At 53.0% G+C, this 24,883-nt stretch overlaps 2 protein-coding genes across 2 annotated transcripts; both read left to right on the forward strand.

The window, feature by feature from the left end:
• Positions 1-3: 3 nt before the first annotated feature.
• On the forward strand, positions 4-16,128 carry TONSL (tonsoku like, DNA repair protein). The gene is made up of 26 exons (XM_084748670.1): positions 4-109; positions 191-286; positions 378-520; positions 915-1,098; positions 1,329-1,458; positions 1,937-2,108; positions 2,201-2,315; positions 2,805-2,950; positions 3,042-3,194; positions 3,453-3,578; positions 4,029-4,218; positions 5,711-5,793; positions 5,893-5,982; positions 6,624-6,696; positions 6,812-6,975; positions 7,054-7,177; positions 7,261-7,997; positions 8,089-8,165; positions 8,669-8,822; positions 8,942-9,020; positions 9,572-9,873; positions 10,056-10,227; positions 10,952-11,127; positions 11,426-11,499; positions 11,922-12,055; positions 15,888-16,128. The coding sequence occupies exons 1-26, from the start codon at positions 85-87 to the stop codon at positions 16,067-16,069; spliced, it is 4,101 nt and encodes a 1,366-aa protein (XP_084604796.1). The 5' UTR covers positions 4-84; the 3' UTR covers positions 16,070-16,128.
• Positions 16,129-16,295: 167 nt separating this feature from the next.
• On the forward strand, positions 16,296-21,169 carry VPS28 (VPS28 subunit of ESCRT-I). The gene is made up of 9 exons (XM_084748669.1): positions 16,296-16,430; positions 17,623-17,691; positions 18,217-18,245; positions 18,357-18,394; positions 19,036-19,125; positions 19,890-19,995; positions 20,112-20,213; positions 20,701-20,754; positions 20,842-21,169. The coding sequence occupies exons 2-9, from the start codon at positions 17,655-17,657 to the stop codon at positions 21,049-21,051; spliced, it is 666 nt and encodes a 221-aa protein (XP_084604795.1). The 5' UTR covers positions 16,296-16,430; positions 17,623-17,654; the 3' UTR covers positions 21,052-21,169.
• Positions 21,170-24,883: the final 3,714 nt, after the last annotated feature.

Genomic DNA, 24,883 nt, shown 5'->3' on the forward strand with positions numbered 1-24,883 from the left:
GGTGGGTGGAGCGAGGCAAATGGGCGTGGTCTCAGCGAAGCGCGGGAAGTGCAGATTTTCGCGGCGGAAGGTGGCTGTGCGACTATGACCCTGGAACAGGAGCTTCGCCGTGAGTATTTTGGGGCGTTTGTGTCGGGAGCGCAGGGAGTGGATATGGATCCGGGTTAGCCCTGATTCTCTTCTCCGGCAGAGCTAAGCAGGGCCAAGGCCAGGGCCCAGAAGTATAGGCAGCTGCGCGAGGAAGCGGTCTACTGCCACCAGCTGGGGGAGCTGCTGGCTAGCCACGGTGAGCCAGAGCGGTGAGAGGGAGGGTCTGGCGACTGGGGACTGGCTGGGTGATGGCATACCTTGAGCACCCAACTCCCCTTTTCCGGCAGGCCGTTTCATGGAGGCTTTGGAGGAGCACCAGCAGGAGCTACGTCTGCTAGAGAGCGTCCAGGACACCCTGGGCTGCGCTGTGGCCCACCGCAAGATCGGAGAGCGGTTGGCTGAGATGGAGAATTACTCTGACGCTCTGAAGGTACAGGACCCTCATTTCTGGGGCCTTGTCGAGGAGGAGAGAGGCTCAGTATGCAAATGCCCCAACCCCTGACCTGGCAGGCAGTCACACCCTCATGCCTGCTGTGGTCCGGGCTTGTGGCAACCAAAATCACTAAGAACTATGGCTTTTGCCCTGTGGAAAGAGGAAGACTCGGGATCCACTGCTATTGGGAGCAGCCTATGTGGTCTGCTTAGTGGTCTGACGCGACAACACCGGCTTGCTGCAGGACAGAGCAGCTATCACCATAGACGGCCTATGGCACAGAAAAAAACAGGGCATGCTTACTTATAGCCAACTCCGTCGAAATTTGGAGAACAGAAGTGCTGGCTTCGCTCGGGGTGGGATCACTTCATGCTTTTTCTTTCCGCACTAGCACCAGCATCTCTACCTGGATCTGGCTGGTTCCTTGTCCAACCACACTGAGCTGCAGAGAGCCTGGGCCACCATTGGCCGCACCCATCTGGATGTGTATGACCACTGCCAGTCAAGAGACGCCTTGCTGCAGGCGCAGGCTGCCTTTGAGAAGAGCTTGGCTATTGTGGATGAGAAGCTAGAGGGTAGGTGTCCTTACCCTGGATTCTCCCCATATCCTGCTTTCTGGGTGCCCCCCACCCCCACCTTTTCAAGGGTCTGTGTTACTCACCAACTTGTCGGGCATCTTTTCTGTATACGTTATCAGCAGCAGACTCCTGGTTCCCTCAGTAAGAGACGGGATAAGGGATGGGAGCACCTGAAAACCCCCATAGCCAGAGGGGGCAACTGAGCTTCGAGAGCTGTTGTCTTCCAGGGCTGCTGACCCAGCAAGAACTGAGTGAGATGAGGACTCGACTCTACCTCAACCTGGGCCTCACCTTTGAGAGTCTGCAGCAGACAGCGCTGTGTAACAACTACCTCAGAAAGAGCATCTTTCTTGCTGAGTGAGGAGGCACCTTCCCTGTCCCCATGAGGGAGTAGGTGGTCCCCTGGGGTCCTTCCAAGAGGGCAGTTGTTCTTTTTTTTTTTTCCCATTCACATCTGTGCTGCAGACTGAGGAGAAGCAGGTTCAGGCCTGAAACCACCATGGGAGGGTTGGGGGCTATGTGGCTATTATAGTTAACAGCCATAACTGAGCTGGGCGTGGTGGCGCACATCTTTAATCCCAGCACTCGGGAGGCAGAGGCAAGCGGGTCACTGTGAGTTCGAGGCCAGCCTGGTCTACAGAGTGAGTCCAGGACAGCCAAGGCTACACAGAGAAACCCTGTCTCGAAAAACTGAAACAAACAAACACACACACGCACACACAAAAAACCAGCCATAACTGGTTATGTATCAACAGCATCATGGGTATTTCAGTATCCGCTGTTCCAGCTTGTGGACACTGGGCACTTTGAGCTCCTGTTACTCCGCCCTCCACAGGCAGAATCAACTCCATGAAGATCTGTTCCGGGCCCAATACAACCTGGGCGCCATCCACTGGCGAGGAGGACAGCACTCTCAGGCCATGCGCTGCTTGGAGGGGGCCCGCGAGTGTGCACGTGCCATGAAGATGAAGTTCATGGAAAGTGAATGCTGCGTGTTAGCGTCCCAGGTAGCTTCCCCCTTTCGTCATCTGCTTGGGCTTGGGCCTCAGTGAGTCTTACAGGCCTCATTTCCAGCCCTTACCCCCACTCCTCTTCTCAGGTGCTCCAAGATCTGGGGGACTTTCTGGCTGCCAAACGAGCCCTGAAGAAGGCCTATAGGTTGGGCTCCCAGAAGCCTGCCCAGAGAGAGACCGTCTGTCAGAGTCTCAAGTATGGTGAGGCTACGCGGGGAGCCTGGAACGGAGAGCCGTAAGGGGTGGGAGAAGGGCTCTGTTCTCCCAGCAGGAAGTGGTAGCTTGAACCTGGGCCTCTGACAGCAAGGGTAGATTTCTGTCAGTTGAAGGCCCTGGCTTTTGTCCAAGCCTGGTGCACAGTGTAGAGGAAACCAAACGGGCCGGTGTCACAAAGCAACACTGGCAAATGGGGGCATAGATGGCACCCTGTGGCCCAGAGAGAGAGAGACGGTGATTGCAGTAACCCTTCAGACCACGGACTGTTCTAGGCCTTTAAGCATATTTACTGTTGTAACTTTCAAAAGCCCCAAGTGGTCAGTTTCCCTTCCACCCCTTTTTACCAGTGGTCACATGGAGGCACTTCCGCCTGTTCCCGGGCTCCTGCTTAAAGGAATATGGCTGGTGGGTGGTAGGCTGTGGGTGGGACCCCGTGCCCTGTTACCCCCCCTCACGTGGGACTCTTTCCGGCAGTATTGGCAGTGATCCGGCTGCAGCAGCAGCTGGAAGAGGCTGAGGGCAGTGACCCTCAACATGCCATGGCTATCTGCGAACAGCTGGGGGACCTTTTCTCCAAGGCGGGTCACTTTCCCAAGGCGTCTGAGGCTTACCTGAAGCAGGCGAGTGCTGCATCCCCTCCCGTGGGGTAGGAGGAAAGAGCCAGCTCCTTGCAAAGCCGGGGTCTGAGCCTTAACTGTGATGGTACCCTAGCTGCACTTCGCCAAGCTGCTGAACAGACCAGATCTCGAGCTAGCTGTCATCCACGTCTCCCTGGCAACCACGCTGGGAGACATGAAGGATCACCGCAAGGCCGTGCACCACTACGAGGAAGAACTGAGGCTACGCAAGGGCAATGCCCTGGAGGTGACACACCCTTGTCCTCCCTACCCCCACCCCGTACACATGCCGGTGTAGTTCTGTGTCTCTACGTTGAGCCTACCATTCTCCAGTGGCGAGTGTGAGTAGATGCTTCCCCTGGAAAGGCTGTTCCTTCCAAGGACTATTATGGTCTGTCAGATCTTCCAGTTTCATATGGCCAGCTAAGGGAAAGCCAGCTTAATGGCTGTGGCCACCTGGGTGTGGTAGGCAGCCACCAACCCTGGGCTTCTTTCTCTGCTTCAGGAAGCTAAGACTTGGTTCAACATTGGGCTGTCACGCGAGGAAGCTGGTGATGCGTATGAGCTGCTAGCTCCGTGCTTCCAGAAGGCTCTCAGCTGTGCCCAGCGGGCCCAGAGGTTCCAGATGCAAGTATGAGAGCCCATCCCACCATCATTGGCACCCCCCCACCCCACCCCCCGCCCCAATAAATCCAGCTCTCTTTTTTCCTGGCTTTCGAACTTAAGTTCTTACTCACGGGGCTGGAGAGATGGCTCAGAGGTTAAGAACACAGGCTGTTCTTCCTAAAGGTCCTGAGTTCAATTCTCAGCAACCACATGGGGCTCACAGCTATCTGGTGCCCTCTGCTCACATACAGGCCGAATACTGAATAAATAAATAAATATTTACCCAAAAAAAAAATCTTACTCACAACTTATATATCCCCAGCCCTTTTTGTATTTTCATTTTGAGACGGGGTCTCACTAAGTTGCCCACGCTGGCCTTGAAGTTAGACTCCTTCCTCCTTAACCTGTTCTTCCCTTGTGTCAGTTGCTCTTTGTGATCCTGCCTGGTCCTGATCTGGACATCTCTGCTCCCCAGCGTCAGATCTTACAGCATCTCTATACTGTGCAACTAAAGTTGCAGCCCCAAGAAGCCCCTGGCACCGAAATGAGATTGCAGGAGCTGAGTATGGCAAAAGACACAGAGGAGGAAGAGGAGGAGGAAGAGGAAGAGGAAGTAGAAGCCAGTGAAGACCTGGAAACCTGTGAACTGGAGCTCTCAGAGAGCGGTGAGCGCCAAACGGTGCCTTGTGTGCTGGGTCAGCTGCGCTTGCCTCTTCAGCCCCGTTCTGCTCTGAGATGATGGCTGGGATGGGCTGGCGTGTATTGGAGATGTGTCTTCATGGAGCCTGCTGAGGACCCAGGGGGGTGACGTAGCCGTAGTTAGGGAGGGCAAGCAGTGCTTCTGTGGAAATGAATGGAGGAGGCAGGCAGTGTGTACGGGACGAGGGACGCAGTAATCAGAAGTTTTCTGCGGAAATAACTGGTCAGAGACGGAACGGGTAGCAGACAGGAAGGGCTCTGTTGGCCCACCGTCCAGCTGGAAATCAGTGTTTGCGGTGAAAAAGCCTTAGAAGCACGTGTCCAAGGGAGGTGAGCTGATGTGTCATGGATGGCCTTGTGGGTGGTAGGCTGTGGTGGTGGTGGGGTCCCATGTTGTGCTGCCCCCCCCTCACATGAGACTGTCCAGCAGTGTTGGCAGTGAGCCAGCTGCTGCAGCATGTTCCTGAAACCCAAGGCCAGTGTGCTGAGAGGTGCGGTGCTAGGAATGATGCGTCTTGGCTGTGTGGGGCAAGGCAGGCATGGGGGCTCTGGAGCTGAGGGCTGATTTCCAGCAAGGTTCTGGTCAGACAAGACCCAACTGTGAGGTTTGTAGATTCGCTTTCCAGAAAAGCCTTGACTTCAAGTGTGGACTTCCAGGGATAGGGCCTCAGTACCTGCGAAATTGCACCATGTCTTAGAGGAAGGGGCAGGTTGAATATTGGTATTTTAGGTGTCGTGAGCAAGAAGAGAGGACCAAGTACTTCAACTTTAGGGAACGCCCTTCAGCTGCTAGCCACGGCCACAAGAGAAGGCAGAGAAGAGAGGAATTATAGAAAGGGCCAGAGGAAGCTGGGAGGGGACAGAAGAGCCACTGAAGAACATCTGGCAAGCATTAGTAGTCATGGAAGAGGCCAGTAGCACACAAGGCTGCAGGCTGAGCAGGTGACGCACTTGGAGAGAGAGAGTCTATAACGGAGACTGATCTGCAGGGCAGGCTCTGGGTATAGGTCAGCATGTGATGGACAGGAGTCGATTAGACACTTTCGCTGCTGATGGGGCAGAAAGGTAATTCCCTTTCTTCAGCCCCTGTGTGGAGTGGAGTGCTGAGATAGAAGTGGGCTAGCTGGGCCGTGGTGGCGCATGCCTATAATCCCAGCACTGGGGAGGCAGAGGTAGGCGGATCGCTGTGAGTTCGAGGCCGGCCTGGTCTACAAAGTGAGTCCAGGACAGCCAGGTCTACACAGGGAAAGCCTGTCTCGAAAAACAAAAATCCATAAATAAATAAGTAGAAGTGGGCTGTTGGTGGGGTTGGGCTGGGTGGGAGTCAGCTTTGCTTCCCCTGGCCACGGAGCCCCCACAGACCCCGAGTTCCTCCCTCCTACTTGTGGCTGCTCTGCCCTAGAGGCTCACTGGACACAGTGTGCCATAGGCTCAGGATCAGCGGGCTTACTCTTCTAGAGGAAGATCCTGACGGCCTGCCTCAGCAGCTGGAAGAAGACGAGGAGCTTCAGGGCTGTCTGGGCCGGCGGAAGGTAACCAAGGTGAGGACTACATGCCCTACCTTTCTGCTGTCCAGCAGCGCCCGGACGTGCCCCTCACACTTCTGCCCCGCTCGGTCGGGGCAATTATAACACTTACAGTGGAACCGGCGCAATGACATGGGCGAGACCCTGCTGCACCGAGCTTGCATCGAAGGCCAACTGCGCCGCGTCCAGGATCTTGTGAGGCAGGTGGGCCAACATCCCTAGAGAGATCGCTGAACCCTTGCTTCCTCGGGGAGCTGTGCACCCAGGCAGTGTTTCCTTTATTGCTTGTTTTTGGTTTGGTTTGGCTTTTGGTTTTTGGAGACAGGGTTTCTCTGTGTAGTCCTGGCTGTCCTGGACTCGCTTTGTAGACCAGGCTGGCCTTGAACTCACAGCAATCCGCCTGCCTCTGCCTCCCTAGTGCTGGGATTAAAGACGTCTGCTACCATGCCCGGTTTATTGCATCTCTACCTGTCTAGCGTTCCCACTGTGGGTGAATGGGATGGCCGAGCCAGGATGAGAATGCCCAACAGTGATACTAGCGTCCTCTGTTCCTGTTTCAAGCCTGTAGTCAGGCACTGTTTGTACCAAGGCACAGGATGGCATCTGGGCTAGGAGTCTATTATGATAGTGTAGCCGGCTAGGCACCTAGAGGGGCACAGCACAGCCTCCTTTTCTTTTTTTTTTTTTTTTTTTTTGTAACAGCTAAAGGAGGAAATAGAGGGAGGGCTATAACAAGGAGTAGACCTCTGAGGCCCACTCTGGCCTCTAGGACAGGTTCCTAGCCATCAAGCCACAAACCTCAGCTGGAACCAGGGCCAGGACCCATCCTCTGTCCTTGGTCCTAGGGCCATCCCCTGAATCCCCGAGACTACTGTGGCTGGACCCCTCTACATGAAGCATGCAACTATGGGCACCTTGGTGAGTAGGGTCAGGCCAAGCGCACGGCGACGTGTGAGTCAGGAGGTAAGTAGGAATGGTGCTAGGGGCCGAGCTCATGTGCACCTGTGCCACCCCCTCCCCCTCCCCCCTGCAGAGATCGTGCGCTTCCTTCTGGACCATGGAGCCGCAGTGGATGACCCAGGTGGCCAGGGTTGTGACGGTATCACCCCCTTGCATGATGCCCTCAACTGTGGCCACTTTGAGGTGGCTGAACTACTCATTGAGCGAGGGGCGTCTGTAACTCTCCGTACCACGAAGGTGAGCCAGGACGTGGTCGGGAAGGTCAGGGACTGTGATGGAGTCTGTTGTTGCCCTGCTCAACCGAGTGCCGTACAGGGCCTCAGCCCACTAGAGACACTGCAGCAGTGGGTGAAGCTGTACTTCAGGGACCTTGACCTTGAGACAAGACAGAAAGCGGCATCCATGGAGAGGAGGCTCCAGATGGCCTCCTCAGACCAAGGTAAACAGGGCCTCCTCCATCTCTCCTTGTCTCTAGCCCTCAAGGTTGGCGCCTTGTCTCATGGGCTCCTCTCTCTTCCTCAGCCCCCTCCAGCTCCCCTGCCCTCCAGACCATCCCAAGGAACCATCTATTTGACCCTGAGACCTCTCCTCCCTCAAGCCCCTGTCCAGAATCCTCCACGTGTACCCCTAGACCTCCAGAGGCTTTTCCAGCCCCTGCTAAGGTCTTTCTGGAGAAAACCGTGCCTGCAGTGTCCAGACCTCGGAAGAACAGGCACAGGCCAACCAGCAGCAGTAGCAGTTCTGAGGAGGAGAACAACATAGGTCCCTGTAGGCCATCTCAGAAAAGACTGAGGCACTCCGCTACAGCACAGCAGGGCGAAACCCAAGCGCCTGACCTGTCCAAAAGCAGAGAGGCAGCCACATCAAATGCTTGCCGGGCTGCCTACCAGGCAGCCATCCGAGGCGTTGGTAGTGCCCAGAGCCGTCGCTCGGTGCCCAGCCTACCTCGAGGCTCGGATGAAGTCCCTGCCCCGAAGGCTGCGCTCATTCCTGAGGAGGAATACCTGGCTGGGGATTGGCTGGAGTTAGACACACCTCTGACCCACAGCAGCAGGCACAGTACCTCAGGGTCAGACTATGAACAATGCCCAGTCAGGCCTCGGACTCGTGGCAAGCAGGGTCGCGCGGCACGTCTTGATGGTTGGTGTATACAGACTAAAGCAGGAGATGGCAGCCTGGCTACGGAGCAGCCAGAGAACCCCAGCGTGCCTAGGACCTCGGGACCCAGCAAGGAAAATTGTGCAGCAGGCCAGCCTTTGGTGAGTGTACAAAAATAGTCTTTTTATCGTGACATAAGTAAGGGCGGAAACCCTATTTTCTGACTGCCCTCCCTCTGTCCTTACCTGCTAGCCTCTGGTCCAGCCCCCTCCCATCCGGGTTCGAGTTCAAATTCAGGATAACCTTTTCCTCATCCCTGTCCCGCACAGGTAAGGCATGTGCCCTTCCCCTTCTGTCTGTCATGGAGCTCTGCCTGGGCTATCAGGAGCAGTCAGATGTACACAGCACCTCTGTGTGTCACCTTGAGCCCCAGGGAGCCCTTACAGACTCAAGCAGGGATCCCTAGCACAACCTAATTCTATGGGCCTTAGAAATGACTAGAAGAAGTGCACATCATCTGCCTTTCATCTCAGGTAGGTAGATGTTTCAAAAAAAAAAAAATGTGCCAGTGCACGCCTTTAATCCCAGCACTTGGGAGGTAGAGGCAGGCAGATCTCTGTGAGTTCGAGGCCAGCCTGGTCTACAAAGCTAGTCCAAGGACATCCAGGGCTACACAGAGAAACCCTGTCTGGAAAAAGACAAAAGGGAAAAAAAAAAAAAGAAGGCTAGTTATCCAGAGAAGGGGTGGCTGTCGGCAGGTGAAACAACTGGAGACCGTAGGCACCTAAGCAGGGCCCCAGTGCACCTGAGCTCAGTCTGCCGTTCTCTATAGCAGTGACGTCCACTCTGTGGCCTGGCTAGCGGAGCAAGCTGCCCAGCGCTACTACCAGACCTGTGGGCTACTTCCACGGCTCACCCTACGGAAGGACGGAGCACTCCTAGCCCCACAGGACCCCATCCCCCATGTGCTACAGAGTAATGATGAGGTGGGCCACGGGCACAGGCGACCCTCCCCCCTCCCCCCACCCCCCATCCCCCCACCCCACCCCCACCCCCACCCCCGTTAGTAGGCACTACAGGGCTCCTCACCAGATGTACACTATAGGTGTTGGCTGAAGTCACTTCCTGGGACCTTCCCCCGCTGATCGACCGTTACCGCAGGGCCTGCCAGAGCCTGGGGCAAGGTGAGCTAGTCCTGCCTTGGGATGGAAGCCTAGGCGAGAGGCGCTGGGCACGTAGTCCCCGTCGACCCTGCACTACACAGACAATATGTCTGAGGAAACCAACTTTCCCTCCAAACATTTTACTTGTTCAGTTCACACATGTGGATGATAGGTAAGAAAGAGCAGACAGTTCTGAGATCGTGGTCTCTTGGAGTGAAAGTCCCTGAAGCAACTTAAGCTACAGGTAAAAGCCCAGGGAGCAGTCTGGAAGGTCTAGAGGTCACCTGAAAACTTGTTTCAGAGACTGGGAGATGTGAGTATGACTGAAGGAGATCAAAACACACACTCACATACACACACTCACACACACACACACACACACACACATACACACACACACACACACACCCCCGCTAGCGCCCTGATTTGTATGCACACTCCTGCATGGTACTAAATCCACTTTGTATAGGAATGAGCCCTGTATTAGCTCCCGAGCCATTTGCTTTGCCTGCAGGAATCAGGGGGCAGGTTCAAGCTGTGACTGGTGACCCTATATCTATCTCTCTTCTCAGGGGAGCACCAGCAAGTGCTGCGGGCAATGGAACACCAGAGTTCAAGCTCTTCATTTAGTGCCTGTTCCCTGGCCTTGCGCCAAGCTCAGCTCACACCCCTGCTGCGGGCCCTCAAGTTACACACAACGCTCCGGGAGTTGCGCCTTGCTGGGAACCAGCTGGGTGATGGCTGTGCTACTGAGCTGCTGGCAACGCTGGGCACCATGCCTAACCTGGTCCTCCTTGATCTCTCTTCCAATCACCTGAGCCAGGAAGGTCTGCGCCAGCTCGTTGAAGGCTCCTCGAGCCAAGCCGCTTTACAGGTAAAGACCCAGGGTACAGTGGGCCAACACCGACGTGGCATCAGTCTTCCCATTGAGCCGTCCACGGGTGGTATGGTGCAGCCGGGAGAGCTGGGCAGCGCTTGTCTCTAGAATGGGGACGTGTGCAGAGACTGGACTCTCTGTGGGGGAGTCTGTGAACTCAGTGGCCATATCTTCTGTAGAACTTGGAGGAGCTGGACTTAAGCATGAATCCACTAGGAGACGGCTGTGGTCAGGCCCTGGCCTCGCTTCTGCGGGCCTGCCCCATGCTCAGCGCCCTACGCCTACAGGCCTGTGGCTTCAGCCCCAGCTTCTTCCTGAGTCAGCAGGTTGCTCTGGGTGGTGCCTTCCAAGGTAAGATGACCAGTTGAGTCTGTTTCCTGAGCCAGATGTTGAGAGAATTAGGATCTCGAGCAGAGGGGGTCCAAGGCTATCAGGACCCGGTTCCTGAGGGAAGGGCCGGTTCCTTTTAGGGTCCAGGTATACCTGGTGGGTTTAGCTGGGGCTCCAGCAGAAATTGGTTCTTGACCAGCTTTGGCTGCTCTAAGGATGCATCGTAACCCCCACACATCACAAGTAGAGTCTCAGAGGAGCCATGTCTGTCCTCGAAAGCCCCTCTGTCCCCGTGGCTTAAGTTGTCCGCTTTCCTGAGGCAATTTCTTCGTGAGCCAATCTGGTTTAGTGACATAGCCCAGTACAGAGGGCTGAGAACTGGGGTCACCCAGTGGAGCCCAGCAGAGAGAGGAGCCTTGGGTTAGGTGGCAGTGGTCAGAGCACTGTCCTGAGCTCCCCTCACAAACGTCCTAGCCCAGCTCATCCCCAGCAGCCAGGATGGGGAAGCGGGGCGTGGTGGCGCACGCCTTTAATTCCAGCACTCGGGAGGCAGAGGCAGGCGAACGGCTGTGCGTTCGAGGCCAGCCTGGTCTACAAAGTGAGTCTAGGACAGCCAAGGCTAACATAGAGAGACCCTGTCTCAAAAAAACCAAACCAAAACAAAACAAAACCAAAATCCAGAAGGGTGGGGAAAGGGCAGGGGTAACTGCTGCATAGCTTGACAGAAGTCCTTCCCTCTGTACAGATGCTGAGCACCTGAAGACTTTGTCTTTGTCTTACAACACGCTGGGCGCCCCCGCCCTGGCGAGGGTCCTGCAGAGCTTACCTGCCTGTTCCCTCCTGCACTTGGAGCTTAGCTCCGTGGCAGCCCGCACAAGCAACTTGAGTCTCATAGAGCCCGTTGTCAGATACTTGACTAAGGTATGAGGTGTGAAGGGGACTGCCGAGCCGGAGGCCAAAAACTCAGCTGAAACCCTGCCACGTGTCGTGCAGAGTGTGAGGGAAGGGCCAGGGGTTGGGAAAAACAGCCATGGGCCCCTGGGAGAAGGGTGGTGGTTACTCCAGCCAGGGTCCAAGGGACATGCCAGACCCCCTGTGAGCCTGAAAGAGGTGTTTCCTTTCCATCTCCAAATAGCTTTCTTGAGGGTGGACCTCTGCTGGGAGGAAGGCAGGTGGGTGCCCACTAGGCGTGACCTGTTGGCCTCTTTCTCACATCCAGGAAGGCTGTGCCCTGGCCCACCTAACCCTGTCTGCAAACTACCTGAATGACAAGGCTGTGAGAGAACTGAGCAGGTGACATACTGGGTGTCCTGGGAGGGAGCCTGACATGAATACAGACCAGGACCAGGAGAGCCGGCTCTGGCAGGCATACGTGCTACCCTCCTTGAGTTTCTTAGCGTGCCTCTGTTGTTCAGCCCGAGCTTTTCTCTCTGGTCTAGCCTTTGTCTTCCTTGGCGTTTCCCTCCCCAACTCCAACTCCCAGAGCCTCAGCTGTCTTTCAAGGCAGTGTTGGGAGTTGTCCAGGGCTGTCCCTTGCAGTCTTGCCCTTGGCTGGTGCTGTAGCGAGGTCCTGCCATTGTCAAGCAGGAACAGATGCTGCTATAGGCTTGGTCCCTGGCCCCCAGAGCTGTGGCTTCGTCTGACGCAGCCTTCTGTAGAAGTAAAGCTAGGCCTTTCCCCGGAAACCCATCCCTTCACTTCCGGCGTTATTCTAGGTGTCTCCCTTGCTGCCCCTCACTTGTCTCTCTGGACTTGTCTGCCAACCCTGAGGTCAGCTGTGACAGTCTGCAGGAGCTCTTGTCTGCCCTCCAAGAGCGTTGCCAAGGCCTCAGCTTCCTTGGCTTGTCAGGTAAGGGCTGGAAGTGATAACGACTCCTGCCATTGCCTCACTTGACTCAGGCTTTACTTTGCAGGGACCTGCCAGAGGAAAGGGGCAGTCACTGCTACGGGTCAGGCTCTCCGAGGCTGTCATGGTGAAAGGCAGCTTGTGGTGCAACGGGGAAGGGGCGAGACGGCCTCTGTCTGGTTGCTTAGAATACGGCAGGAGGCAACCAAGTACAGCTCATACGGATAACCCAGCACTGGGGAGGCTAAGGCAGACTCCCTCAAATATGGCCTGAGCTACAGAGTAAAGCTGTCGCGAAACAAAACAAAGGAGGGGCTGGAGAGAGGGTCAGCAGTTAAGGTCTACTTTTCCGAGATCTCTCCTCAGTCCTCAGCACCCACATGGCAGGTCACGCACAACCTCCATAGCTGTAGTTCCAAGGGATCCGATTTTTTTTTTTTTTTTTGGGCTTTTCGAGACAGGGTTCCTCTGTGTAGCCCTGGCTGTCCTGAAACTTACTCTGTAGACCAAGCTGGCCTCAAATTCAAGAGGTTCACCTGCCTCTGCCTCTGGACTGCTGGGATTAAAGGCGTGTACCACCAAAGCCTAGCTATAAACAATTTCCTTTTCCTGAGACAGGGTTCTTCTGTGTAGCCTTGGCTGTCCTGGACTTGCATAGAGACCAGCCTGGCCTTGAACTCACAGAGATCTGCGTGCCTCTACCTCCTGAATGCTGGGATTAAAAGCATGTGTCACCACAGTCCATTTAAAGACAATATTTGGTTTTTTGTTTGTTTGTTTGTTTGAGACAGGGTCTCTCTGTGTAGCCTTGGCTGTCCTAGACTTGCTTTGGAGACCTGGGTGGCCTCAAACTCAGAGCAATCCACCTGCCTGTGTCCCGAGTGCTGGGATTAAAGGTGTGTGCCACCACGCCCGGCAAGACAATATTTTTAACTTAATTTATTTATTTTATATATATGAGTGCCCTGTTTGTATGTACACCTGAATGCCAGAAGAGGGGATCAGAGGCTATAGATGGTTGTGAGCCACTATGTAGGTGCTGGGAATTGAACTCATGACCTCTAGAAGAGCAGACAATGTTCTTAACCTCTGAACCATCTCTCCAGCCTCCTAAAGATAATTTTTAGTGAAGATTTACTTTGTGCCAGATATGGTGGTGCATGCCATTAATCCCAGGATTTAGGAGGCAGAGGCAACAGGATCTCTGATCTTGAGGCCATCCTGGGCTACCAACAGATAGGGCTACATAGAGAGACCCTATCTCAAATCAACAAAAAGGTTTGCTTGTTTTTATTTTATTTGTATGAGTGTTTGGCCTGTATGTATGTACACCATGTGCGGATCTCGTATGCCTAGACCTGGAGTTACTGATGGTAGTGAGCTACTATCTGGGGTCTGGGAACACAACCTAGGTCCTCTGTAAGAACAAGTACAGCTGCGTGCAGTGGCACACACCTGTAATCCGCACACACAGGCGGCAGAGGCAAGCGGATCTCTGTGAGTTCAAGGCCAGCCTGGAATTCAGAGCAAGTTAGGATAGCCAAGACTACACAGAGAAACCCTGTCACAGAAAATAAACAAACAAAACAAAAGAACTACTTAAAAGGTCAATCTCTATTTTGGCGGAGATGCATGTCTTTACGTCTTTAATCCCAGCACTCGGGAGGCAGAGGCAGGTGGATATTTGTGAGTTTGAGGCCAGCCTGGTCTGTACAGCAAGTCCAGGACAGTCAAGGCTACACAGAGAAATCCTGTTGCGGGGGAGTGGGGAGGGAAACCACAACAACAACAACAAAAACAAACCCAAACAACAAAAGAAAGAACTCTTTTCGAGACAGGGTTTCTCTGTGGAGCCTTGGCCATCCTGGACTCACTTTGTAGACCAGGCTGGCCTCGAACCCACAGCGATCCGCCTGCCTCTGCCTCCCGAAGGCTGGGATTAAAGGCGTGCGCCACCACGCCCAGCCAAAAGAAAGAACTCTTAATGGAGCTCTCTCCAGCTTCCCCTCATTTGCGTTTATTTATTTTACTTTCAATTTACTCTTCAGGCTTAAGTTTTTGTTTCTTCGGGATTTATTTGTTTTGAGACAAGGTTTCTCTGTGTAACCCTGGCCATCCTCGAAGTCGCACTGTAGGCCAGGTTGGCCCTGAACTCACAGAGATGTACCTGCCAAGGCTTGGACCACCACTGCCCGGCTTTCTTCAGTTTTGTTTGTTTGTTTGTTTGTTTGTTTGGGGGGGGGAATCTTTTCTTCTGTGCAGCCTCCTCTTCTCGCTGGGAACACTTTATCCTTTCTCAGTGAGAACCATCTCATCTAGGCAGGGGGAGCACATGGATCAGTCCACCATGAAATCTGTAAGCTCGGCAGTGCATCTTTTTTTGTTTGTTTGCTTTTTGGGTTTGTTTGTTTGTTTTGTTTTGTTTTTTCAAGGCAGGGTCTCTCCATGTAGCCTTGGCTGCCCTGGACTCTGCTTTGTAGACCAGGCTGGCCTCGAACTCACAGCAATCCGCCTGCCTCTGCCTCCAGAGTGCTGGGATTAAAGGCGTGCGCCACCACACCCAGCTTGCATTTTAGCTACTATGTGACTAAAGAATCTACATCTAAACCCATATGTTCATCAAAATCAACATTCTTTGGAGCCACTAATTATGTCCAACCCTGCTGGCCTGGCAGACATCTTCCAACTCCATAACTAGACATCTGGAACGGCACATGTTGCTTCTTTAAGGTGGCATTTTTCAGGTGCATATCCTTGAGAGCTTAGACAGTTTCGTGGGTGTTCTGCAAATGAACGTGAAGATCCAAACCTCTTTTTTTTGGGGGGGGGGGGGAGGCTGTTGTTTGTTGTTTTAACTCAGAGGTCTACCTGCCTCTGCCTCATGACTGCTGGGATTAAAGGCTTTGCCACCACACCCAGCTTGCTGTTGTTGTATTGAGACAGGGTTTCTCTGTGTGGTCCTGGTTGATCTGGAACTCTCTGTAGACTTGCCTCTGCCTGGAGAGTACTGGGAATAAAGGCAGGTGCCACCAGGCCTAGTCTAATTTGAACCTCTTGATTTGCATAGTTTTGTAGGGTTTTCTGGGTCAAGAGAGTAGCAAACCATTGTCACCTACTGGAAGCCCTTATTTCCTCATTCTTTTCAGTTTTTCCAGACAGGATTTCTCAATATAGGCCTGCCTCTGCCTCCCTGCACGCCGGGATTACAGGAACGCAACACCATGCCCGGCATATTTCCTCATTCTTGTCAGCAGGAAAAGTAGCCAAAGTCAGAGCAATTCCAGCTCCACTAATGGGCTCTCTCTTTCTCTCCCTTCCTTCCTAGCAGGAGGGATTACTCACACCATACCTACCAGTAAGATAGTTTGTTCTCCCACTTAGAGGTGTACCTGATGGCCTGGCCTGGCATTGCTTTACCCAGATTTGAGGATGGCAGGTTGTGCCCTTAGAGGATTAGGGTTGAGCACAGGAGAGCCCCAGAGTTTATGCTGCGCCTCACCACATACTGCTATCTCTGGAACCACTGCCCTTTCATCCAGTTCCCTGCCGTCCTGAGCCTACTGGGATCTCTGGCCTGAGATTTTTGTTTTTCCAGACAGGGTTTCTCTGTCCCTGCCTTGACTGTTCTGGACTCACTTTGTAGACCAGGCTGGCCTCGAACTCATAGCAGTCCTCCTTTTTCTGCCTCCCTGAGTGCTGGGGTCACAGGCGTGCCCAGTTTGTTGAGAACATTCTGTGACCAGACAAGCCAAAATGCTGGCTCAGAGGTAGGACATGAGCACCATACCTCCTGTGGGTGTGCAGTGTAAACCTATCTCTCCCTACCACCACACAGGCTGCTCCATTCAGGGGCCTCTGAACCCTGACCTGTGGGACAAGATCTTCGTGCAGCTGCAGGAGCTGCACTTGTGCAGCAAAGACCTGACCGCAAAGGACCGAGACACCATGTGTCAGAGACTGCCGGTGCGGGCTTGCTCACTGAACCAAGGTTCCAAGCTCTTCTTTCAATGCATCTGATCTTAGCCCTGTCGTTTCTGCTCCCCTAAATAAATAAATAAATAAATAAATAAATAAATAAATAAATAAATAAATAAATAAAAGCCGAATTAAAATAAGCTGCTTTCTCCTTCGTGTAGCTGTCTGAGAAAGGGGTGGAAGATGTGAGACTTAAATCCCTTGACAGGCGGAGCTGCCCTAGAGCGCAAGCTCAGGCAAAAAAAGGCGAGCGCCGACTTACGGATTGGGCTTGCTCTGTGCGTAGGCTTAAGGTAGAAGAGTGAGTGCCGAGCTGCCGATCGAGTTTCCCGGCAGGCGCAGGCGGAAAAAAAAAGCGAGCGCAGAGCTTCTGTCGCCATCTCCGGGACTCCAAACGCCTCAGGTACGCCGTGGCGATAGCCAGGTCCCTCCTCATAGGAACCCTTTGAGCTAGATGTCCCGATCCCGTCTCCTTTGGGACTCAGAGGCCCTTGCTGAGCGGTCCGTGTCTCGGGCAGTGGGCGCTGTCAGGTGGTGTTATCACTGTTCACAGCTCCGGTTCCCTGGGCTGTGGGGAACCACCTTTCTCCTGCGAGTCCGCCTGTTCCGAGCTCCTGCCACCTTGGTAGCTCAGGCGCCTCATCAGGCCACTCTATCTCAGTTTGCCTACCTTCCCTGAACTTTTTTCTATTTCAGCCCATTTCAAATCTTGAGGCGTGTCTCACTGGCTAAGGCACTGACAGCAACTTCCTTATTAGACAGGATGTAACCTGGGCCCTACCTCCACCATTTCTACACTGCATCAACCAACAAGCTTGGCTTTATCCATTCCTCCTATATCTCCCCCAGAATTAGGGTAAAGGCCGGCGCCGCACTTCTCACTCAGAAAGCATTAGACACCTAGTTCTTTTAAGTGCATTTCCATTGAATGGTGTTGAAGCAGTGTGCTCTTCCACCATGCCCAAGATGCTACACCACGCCGGGCGTTGTGGCTTCCCCCTTAATCCCAGCACTCAGGAGGCAGAAGCAGGGGAATTGCTGTGAGTTCGAGGCCAGCCTGGTCTACAAAGTGAGTCCAGGACAGCCAAAGCTACACAGAGAAACCCTGTCTCAAATTAAAAAAAAAAAAAAAAGATGCTACACCAGTTTTGTTTTGTTTTTTTTTTTTTTTACGATTTGTTTATTTTATGCATATGTGTGCTCTATCTGCATGTTCATCTTCATCCCAGAAGAGGGCATCAAATCACATTACAGATGGCTGTGAGCCACCATGTGGTTGCTGGGAATTGAACTCAGCACCTCTGGAAGAGCAGACGGTGCTTTTAAACCCTGAGCCATGTCTCCAGCCCCTACCCCAGTTCTTGTAACTGTTGCTCTTCCCTACTGTATCCAAGCTTCCAAGCAGGACTCCCATGGCGTTTGCACCTTCTTTCTCCGTGTTCATCCCCCAAGCCCTGGCTCCCCCATAACAGCCCTTTAGCATCCTGTGTTGTTCCTGTAGAAGACAGGAAAGCTGTTCACAGTGCCCTGATCCCAAGATCCCACTTCCTGAGGTGTCAGGGGCCCCTTGAGTTAGTGCTGGCTCTACTTCCCAGGTCTCTGTGCTGTAGCTGCCAGGGCCTGCAGGATGTTTCACGGGATCCCAGCAACTCCTGGTATCGGAGGTGAGTGTAGCCTAAACTGGGAGGAAGTGGGGAGGGGCGGGGCGGGCATTCCCTGCCTCAAGGGCTGTTGGGAAAGGACTACACTGCTACCTCCATCCCATAGTCATAGGCCTTGGGGAGTGATTAGGGCCAGAGCTGTTTGTGGTTGGCTTCTGAGGGCCCAGCAATACCCTGCTGAGTACAGATAATACACAATGTGGCCAGAATCTCTGGCATCCTGAGCATCTCTGGGTCCCTAACCCTACCCTGTGAGGTATGTGACAGACTTTTATTTGCACCACATCATGGTTCAATAAACAAAGTATAGTCACCTTGGTGGGGGGTGGAGAGTTAAGCCTAGCAATCTGTAGGCTCTAAGAGGCAATCCGGGTAGGAGGTGAGGCTAGTGGCCACCCCTATCCGGTAGCCCCCTCTGAGCTCTTTGGGACATGGTATGGGAGACATCCTTTCAGGAAGTAACTGAAATGGGCCTGCCCTGGGGTCATCTTGGACCCCACTTGTCAGCTCCTCCTTGCTCTGTTGCAGCCCCTGGGAACAAGCCGGAGCTGTATGAGGTGAGTAGTAAGTTTTTATCTGGCCATGGCCACTGCCACCAGCATGTGGCTGTCGCTTGTCCTATAACCACCACCCAGTGATGCCGACCGACTTGTCTACTTTTCCAACAGGAAGTGAAGTTGTACAAGAATGCCCGGGAGAGGGAGAAGTAAGTCAAAGTGTCTAAGCTGACACCAGCTGCATGCGCACATGCACCTGCCATGCACCTCCTCCATGCACACATGCACCTGCCATGCACCTCCTCCATGCACACATGCACCTGCCACGCGCCTCCTCCATGCACACATGCACCTGCCACGCGCCTCCTCCATGCACACATGCACCTGCCATGCGCCTCCTCCATGCACACATGCACCTGCCATGCGCCTCCTCCATGCACACATGCACCTGCCATGCGCCTCCTCCATGCACACATGTACCTGCCATGCGCCTCCTCCATGCACACATGCACCTGCCATGCGCCTTCTCCATGCACACATGTACCTGCCATGCGCCTCCTCCATGCACACATGCACCTGCCATGCGCCTCCTCCATGCACACATGCACCTGCCATGCGCCTCCTCCATACACACATGCACCTGTCCAGCTTCCTCCATGGCAGGCCCAGCAGTCTCCCAAACCCACTACCACACCAATGGTTGGGGGAGTTGGGGGGGAGCAGAGTGGGGGGGGCATGGGGTTGGGCTAGGGAGAAGAGCATCTACCAGGAATGGAGTGAAAGGTGGGCTGAATTCTGCACTTGGCTGCCCTGCCTTGGAACTGTGGCCTGATGTGTGGCTTTGTCTTAGGTATGACAACATGGCAGAGCTGTTTGCAGTGGTGAAGACAATGCAGGCGCTGGAGAAAGCATACATCAAGGACTGTGTCACCCCCAATGAGTGAGCGAGCCTGTGGTGGCTTCAGATGTTGATGGCCGCCAATCCTCAGAAGCATGTTCCTCCCTTCCTTGGAGCTTGTGGGTTCAGTAGGCAGCACAGATGTAGGTCTGGAGCCAAAGCTATGGGGGTGCCCCAGGTGGCTCCCAGTTTCAGGGGCATTTTATAAGGGTGTGGATGTGGTTCTAACTTCAGAAGGCGAACTGGAGCCGGGCGTGGTGGTGCACACTTGTGAGAGGCAGGTGGGTCACTATGAGTTCGAGACCAGCCTGGTCTACAGAGTGAGTCCAGGACAGCCAGGGCTACACAGAGAAACCCTGTCTCCAAAACAAAACAAAACCAACAACAACAACAACAAAAAACAAACAGAAGGTGAAGGGGAACCTGGGGCAGCATAGTCTAAGGCATCACTGTCCAGTCTAGGTACCTAGCATAGATGCTGGTGCTTTGCTCGGAGATGGCAAGCCAGTTTGACTAGACCAGGAGCTGCCAGGTGGTAATGGATGTCTGATAACCTTAGTCTGGAGCAAACAGAGTAGACATGTGGACTCTTGTGCTGAGTGCCAGGTGAGCTCACACAGATTCCCTGTGGTAGTAATGTTTTTGTCATACCTCCCTGCTCTTGTCCAGAGCGCTCTTCAGTAGGAAGCCTGTGGCCCTCCTAGCCCACCATGAAAGCTACTGTATCTAGACTTTCTGAGGAAGAGCTCGGATAAGCCACGCCTGACCATTCTCAAGTCTCCAGCAGCAACCGGTCCTTTCCCTAGGTACACCGCAGCCTGCTCCAGGCTCCTGGTCCAGTATAAAGCTGCTTTCCGACAGGTCCAAGGCTCAGAGATCAGCTCCATTGATGAATTCTGCCGGAAATTCCGTGTAAGTGAGCCAGTCCTCCCCCTCCAGCCTGCAGGAAGGTTGGGGTGGGGTGTGCTCTGAGACCCTGGCCTTCTGGAAGCCCTGTGATGCCCAGGTCCCATGTCTGTTCTACGCAGCTGGACTGCCCACTTGCCATGGAGAGGATCAAGGAAGACCGGCCCATCACCATCAAGGATGACAAGGGCAACCTCAACCGCTGCATCGCGGACGTTGTCTCGGTGCGCCCCACTGCTCCTGGGAGGGCCCTGTGGGGATTAGGGGAAAGGGACTACCGGCCCGGGTCAGTCAGGAAAGTATAGTCCTGGGGTTTCTAGAACTAAGCAGTCCCCTGGGAGGAGCACCTCAGCTGTGAGTGAGAGTGAGAAGCGTCTATGGAGCCTACGACCCACCTGACTGAGTTCCTCACTGTGACGGGGATTGAGTATACACAGGATCTACTCAGGCGGGGCCCTGGCTTGAGGGGGTTGTATAAGAGTGCACCCCAGATTCCCACATCGCTCTCCCAGTTGTGGTCCCAAATGTCCATAGTCCCAGAAGGTCAACCTAGGCAGATCTTCAGTGTAGCCCCCAGGCAGGAAGGAGCCCCCTAGTACAGGGTGTGGGGAGGAAAATGGGTGGAGGCCCGGCCCTTGGGACTGGCCTTTGAGCTGCAAAGGGTCTCTACACTCTGAGTTAGGAGATGCCTAATGCACATGCTCCTCTCAGCTCTTCATCACAGTCATGGACAAGCTGCGTCTGGAGATCCGCGCCATGGACGAGGTGCGGGAGCTGGGCAGGGAGCCCGGGCTTGGAGGGAGGGGAGCAGAGCAAGTAGGTAGGTTCTCACCCTAGCATGTGTATCTGTAGATTCAGCCAGACCTTCGGGAGCTAATGGAGACCATGCATCGAATGAGCCACCTGCCTCCAGATTTTGAAGGCCGCCAAACAGTCAGCCAGTGGCTGCAGACCCTGAGTGGGATGTCGGCCTCTGATGAGCTGGATGACTCCCAGGTCCGCCAGATGCTCTTTGACCTGGAGTCAGCTTACAATGCTTTTAACCGCTTCCTACACGCCTGAGCCTCATCGAAGAGGCATGAGACTGATTGGAGATGCGACGCCTCAGCTCCCCAGTGTCTACACCTGCCCTAGATGCCTATATTGTCAGGAAAGCGCCCCCAATAAATATCGAAACCCAGCTCTCACGGTTGTGTGCGGCGATCCAACAGAGGGGACGTGGGGTCGGTGACCATGTAAAGCAGGCACACACTCACATGCACTTGGTGGATGAAGCAAGCGCCAACCATTTTACATATATACACACACATTCACACACTGGGTGGAAGGAGCAAAGCTCCAACAACTTCACACAAATACATACATAAATACACGCACATACTTTGATGGAACAAAGTTCCAACAACTTTACTGGTTTTCCCATAGATTATATATCCCAGCAAGATCTTTCAAGCAGTACAAAAATTACAACGTGGTTTCATTCTATTTCTCTCTCTTTTTTTTTTTTCTTTTCTTTTTTGGTGGGGGTTTGGTTTTTCAAAACAGGGTTTCTCTGTGTAGGCTTGGCTGTCCTAGACTTGGTTTGTAGACTAGGCTGGCCTCTGCCCCCCAAGGGCTGGGATTAAAGGCATGCGGCACCACTGCCTGACTCATCCTATTTTTCTTTAAATGAACATCTACAATGAGCATATGTAGGAAAACATGCTCCCCAGTACCCTCACAGGATTAAATGCTTTTATGTAGTATGGATAAAAAACAAACTGGAAGCTGGGCGGTGGTGGTGCACGCCTTTAATCCCTGCACTCGGGAGGCAGAGGCAGGCGGATCGCTGTAAATTCGAGGCCAGCCTGGACTACAGAGTGAGTCCAGGAGAGCCAAGGCTAAACAGAGAAACCTTGTCTAGAACAACCAAAAAGAAAACACACACACACACACACACACAAACAAACAAAAACAAACTGGGTGAGGTGCCTCACACCTTTAATGCCAGCAGTCCTGAGGCAGACGCAGGTGGGTCTCTGTGAGTTCAAGACCAGCCTGGACTACAAAGTGAGTCCAGGACAGCTAGGTATATACAGAGAAACCCTGTCTCAAAAACAAAAAATTATTCTCAAGAACCCATATATGGCCAGGAGGTGGTAGCCCACACCTTTAATCCCAGCACTTGGGAGACAGAGGCAAGTGGATCTCTGTGAGTTCAAGGCCAGCCTGGTCTACAAAAGCAAGTCCAGGACAGTCAAGGCTACACAGAGAAACCCTGTCTCGAAAAAACAAAACAAAAAACAAAAAAAGAACCCATATGCATAGTCGGGTATGGTGGCCCACACCTTTAATCCTAGCACTCAGGAGGTAGAGGCAGGCAGATCGCTGTGAGTTTGAGGCCCCCCTGGTCTATAAAGTGAGTCCAGGACAGCCAAGCTACACAGAGAAACCCTGTTTCAAAAAACCAAAAACAAAACAAAAAAAACCCACATACATTTGTTACTAAGCAACTTGTTATAGATTAACACAGTGTAAGCAAGCAAGGTGATTTTCTCAGCCAGTTTCTCTTTCCTGGCAGGTGCAATTTGCAGTTACAAAAAAAAGAATAGAAGCTGGGCATGGTGTCGCATGCCTTTAATCTCAGCACTCAGGAGGCAGAGGCAGGTGGATCGTTGTGAGTTTGAGGCCAGCTTGGTCTACAAAGTGAGTCTGGGACAGTCAAGGCTACACAGAGAAACCCTGTCTCAAAAAACCATAAAACAAAACAAAGCAAAAAGGAATAGATTATTTTATTAATCTTAAAAAATAATCACACCTTTAATCCCAGTGCTTTGGAGGCAGAGGCAGGCAGATCTCTGTGAATTCGAGGCCAGTCCAGACTCAGAGTAAGTCCAGGGCAGCCAAGGCTACACAAAGAAACCCTGTCTCAAAACAAAACAAAACAAAACAAAAAAATCTTAAAAGAGCTGGATGTGGTACCCAGCACTAGGGAGGCAGGCAGATCTCTGTAAATTCAAGGCCAGCCTTGGTCTACAAAGTGATTCTAGGACAGCCAGGGTTGTTACAAAGAGAAACTCTCCAAAAAAAAAAAGAATTTTAAAAGAATCACAAATCTCCACCTGTATAAATAGCCATTTCTACTTTAAATCCTCAAGGTGCGTATCTACTCATTAACATTTTTTTCTTTTCTTTTGTTTTTTGTTTTTTCGAGACAGGGTTTCTCTGTGTAGCCTTGGTTGTCCTGGACTCGCTCTGTAGACCAGGCTGGCCTCAAACACTCAGAGATCTACTTGCGTCTGCCTCCCGAAAGTGCTGGATTAAAGGCGTGCGACACACCGCCACACCCGGCGTTCATTAACAATGCGAAACTGTGCGCAAGAAACGAACCACCCCCAGGCCAGGCCTTAGCTTCAGCCAGTGCCAATCAGGCTGCTATTGTTCTTGTCCCCTGACCTCAAAAAGTCCCTAGCTCAACTATTTAACAGGGTGTCTTTCTGAACTTCAAAATGTTCCCTAAGATTTTCTACATCCAATCCACTAAGAAAAACATCTTAGCCTAACATTACTAACAATCTAATCTACTTCTTTCGGTTCTTTCCAACGGTGGTGGTTGAATCATTAATCTGCTCCAGCAGCAATGCCTGGGGAAAAAAAAAATCAAGCACAACCAGTGAGGGTTGTTACACAACCTATACATTATGAGGGCTGTGGTGACCACAAAGACAACAGAGCAAAACTCCACAGCAGCATGGAGTCCTCAAGGACACATAGTCCTGGGGGCACACCCACAGTGGTTGTGCTAACTGGTGGGCCGCATCCCATGAGCTCTAAAGCTGTTCGACTCTTCCTCTTTGCAGGGTCCTGGACAAATAAAGATCTGTTTAACCTTCCTGCTGTGGGCAGCTATGCTAAGCCCACCCTGTGTGGTCTATCTGCCCTTCTGCCCTTGAGGCAGAGCCCTGCCTCCTGGGGGCGCATAGACCCCTGAAGCCATTGTCTCTAACCCAGCAAGACTTCCTAGCCTTGTTACTCATCCTGTAGAGCGGTCTTTGCAGGAGATGATAGCTGGATAGGGGCAAGATGAGTCCTCACAGCTCCTGGAGTGGGGATAGCCAGACCCTCCACGGGCCGGATGTGGCGGGAAGCTGACAACCTATGTGGCTGCTGTTAGTGTACAGGCGATCCAGCTGGCCTGCCTTCAGGGCTTCTGGGTGCTAGCAATTGTTTATGTCACCACCTGTGGGCCACCTGCAGGTGGGACAGGTGTATGAGGACCACAAAAGGACCACCCACCAACCCCAGCAGCTCTAGCGCTCCGTCTGTCTGTCTGTCTGTCTGTCTGTCTCTCTCTCTCTGTCCTTCTGGCTCTATCTCTGCCTCTGCCCCTTCTGCAGGCCTTCCTCTCTCTTCCCCCAATAAACTTCCTTATACCAGATGTCTTGTGCAGCATAATTCTTCAGCGGATACACCTCATCTTGGGCACCCCCCCACACACACATGGTACCCCTCGCATCATCATTCTAGATCGAACGGCTGCCTCCTTGCCTGCCATCAGCACCTTACTAGCAGCACCTGAGAACTCTGGGCAGCTCACAGGCTCCACAAATCCAGTCCAGTGCACAGGCCATGCACTTCCTCTGCTGCAGTGTGCTGAGTTAGGACACCAGTACCCTGTCATGTGGCATTAACTCCTCCAAGGGAGAGCGGCAAAGCCACAGGGAAACTTCGTTGTGGGGGCATCTCTGTTGTCAGAATACGGAGCCTGGTCACTTTTGGGTGTGGTTTTTAATGATTTTATTTTATTTTTATTTTTTAAAAAGATGTATTTATTTATTATTTATACAGTGTTCTCTTTGCACGTGTGCCTACAGGCCAATGAGGGCATCAGATCTCACTGTAGATGGTTGTGAGC

Source organism: Acomys minous, assembly GCF_964271855.1.
Source record: "Acomys minous genome assembly, chromosome: 12".
Lineage (NCBI taxonomy): Eukaryota > Metazoa > Chordata > Mammalia > Rodentia > Muridae > Acomys > Acomys minous.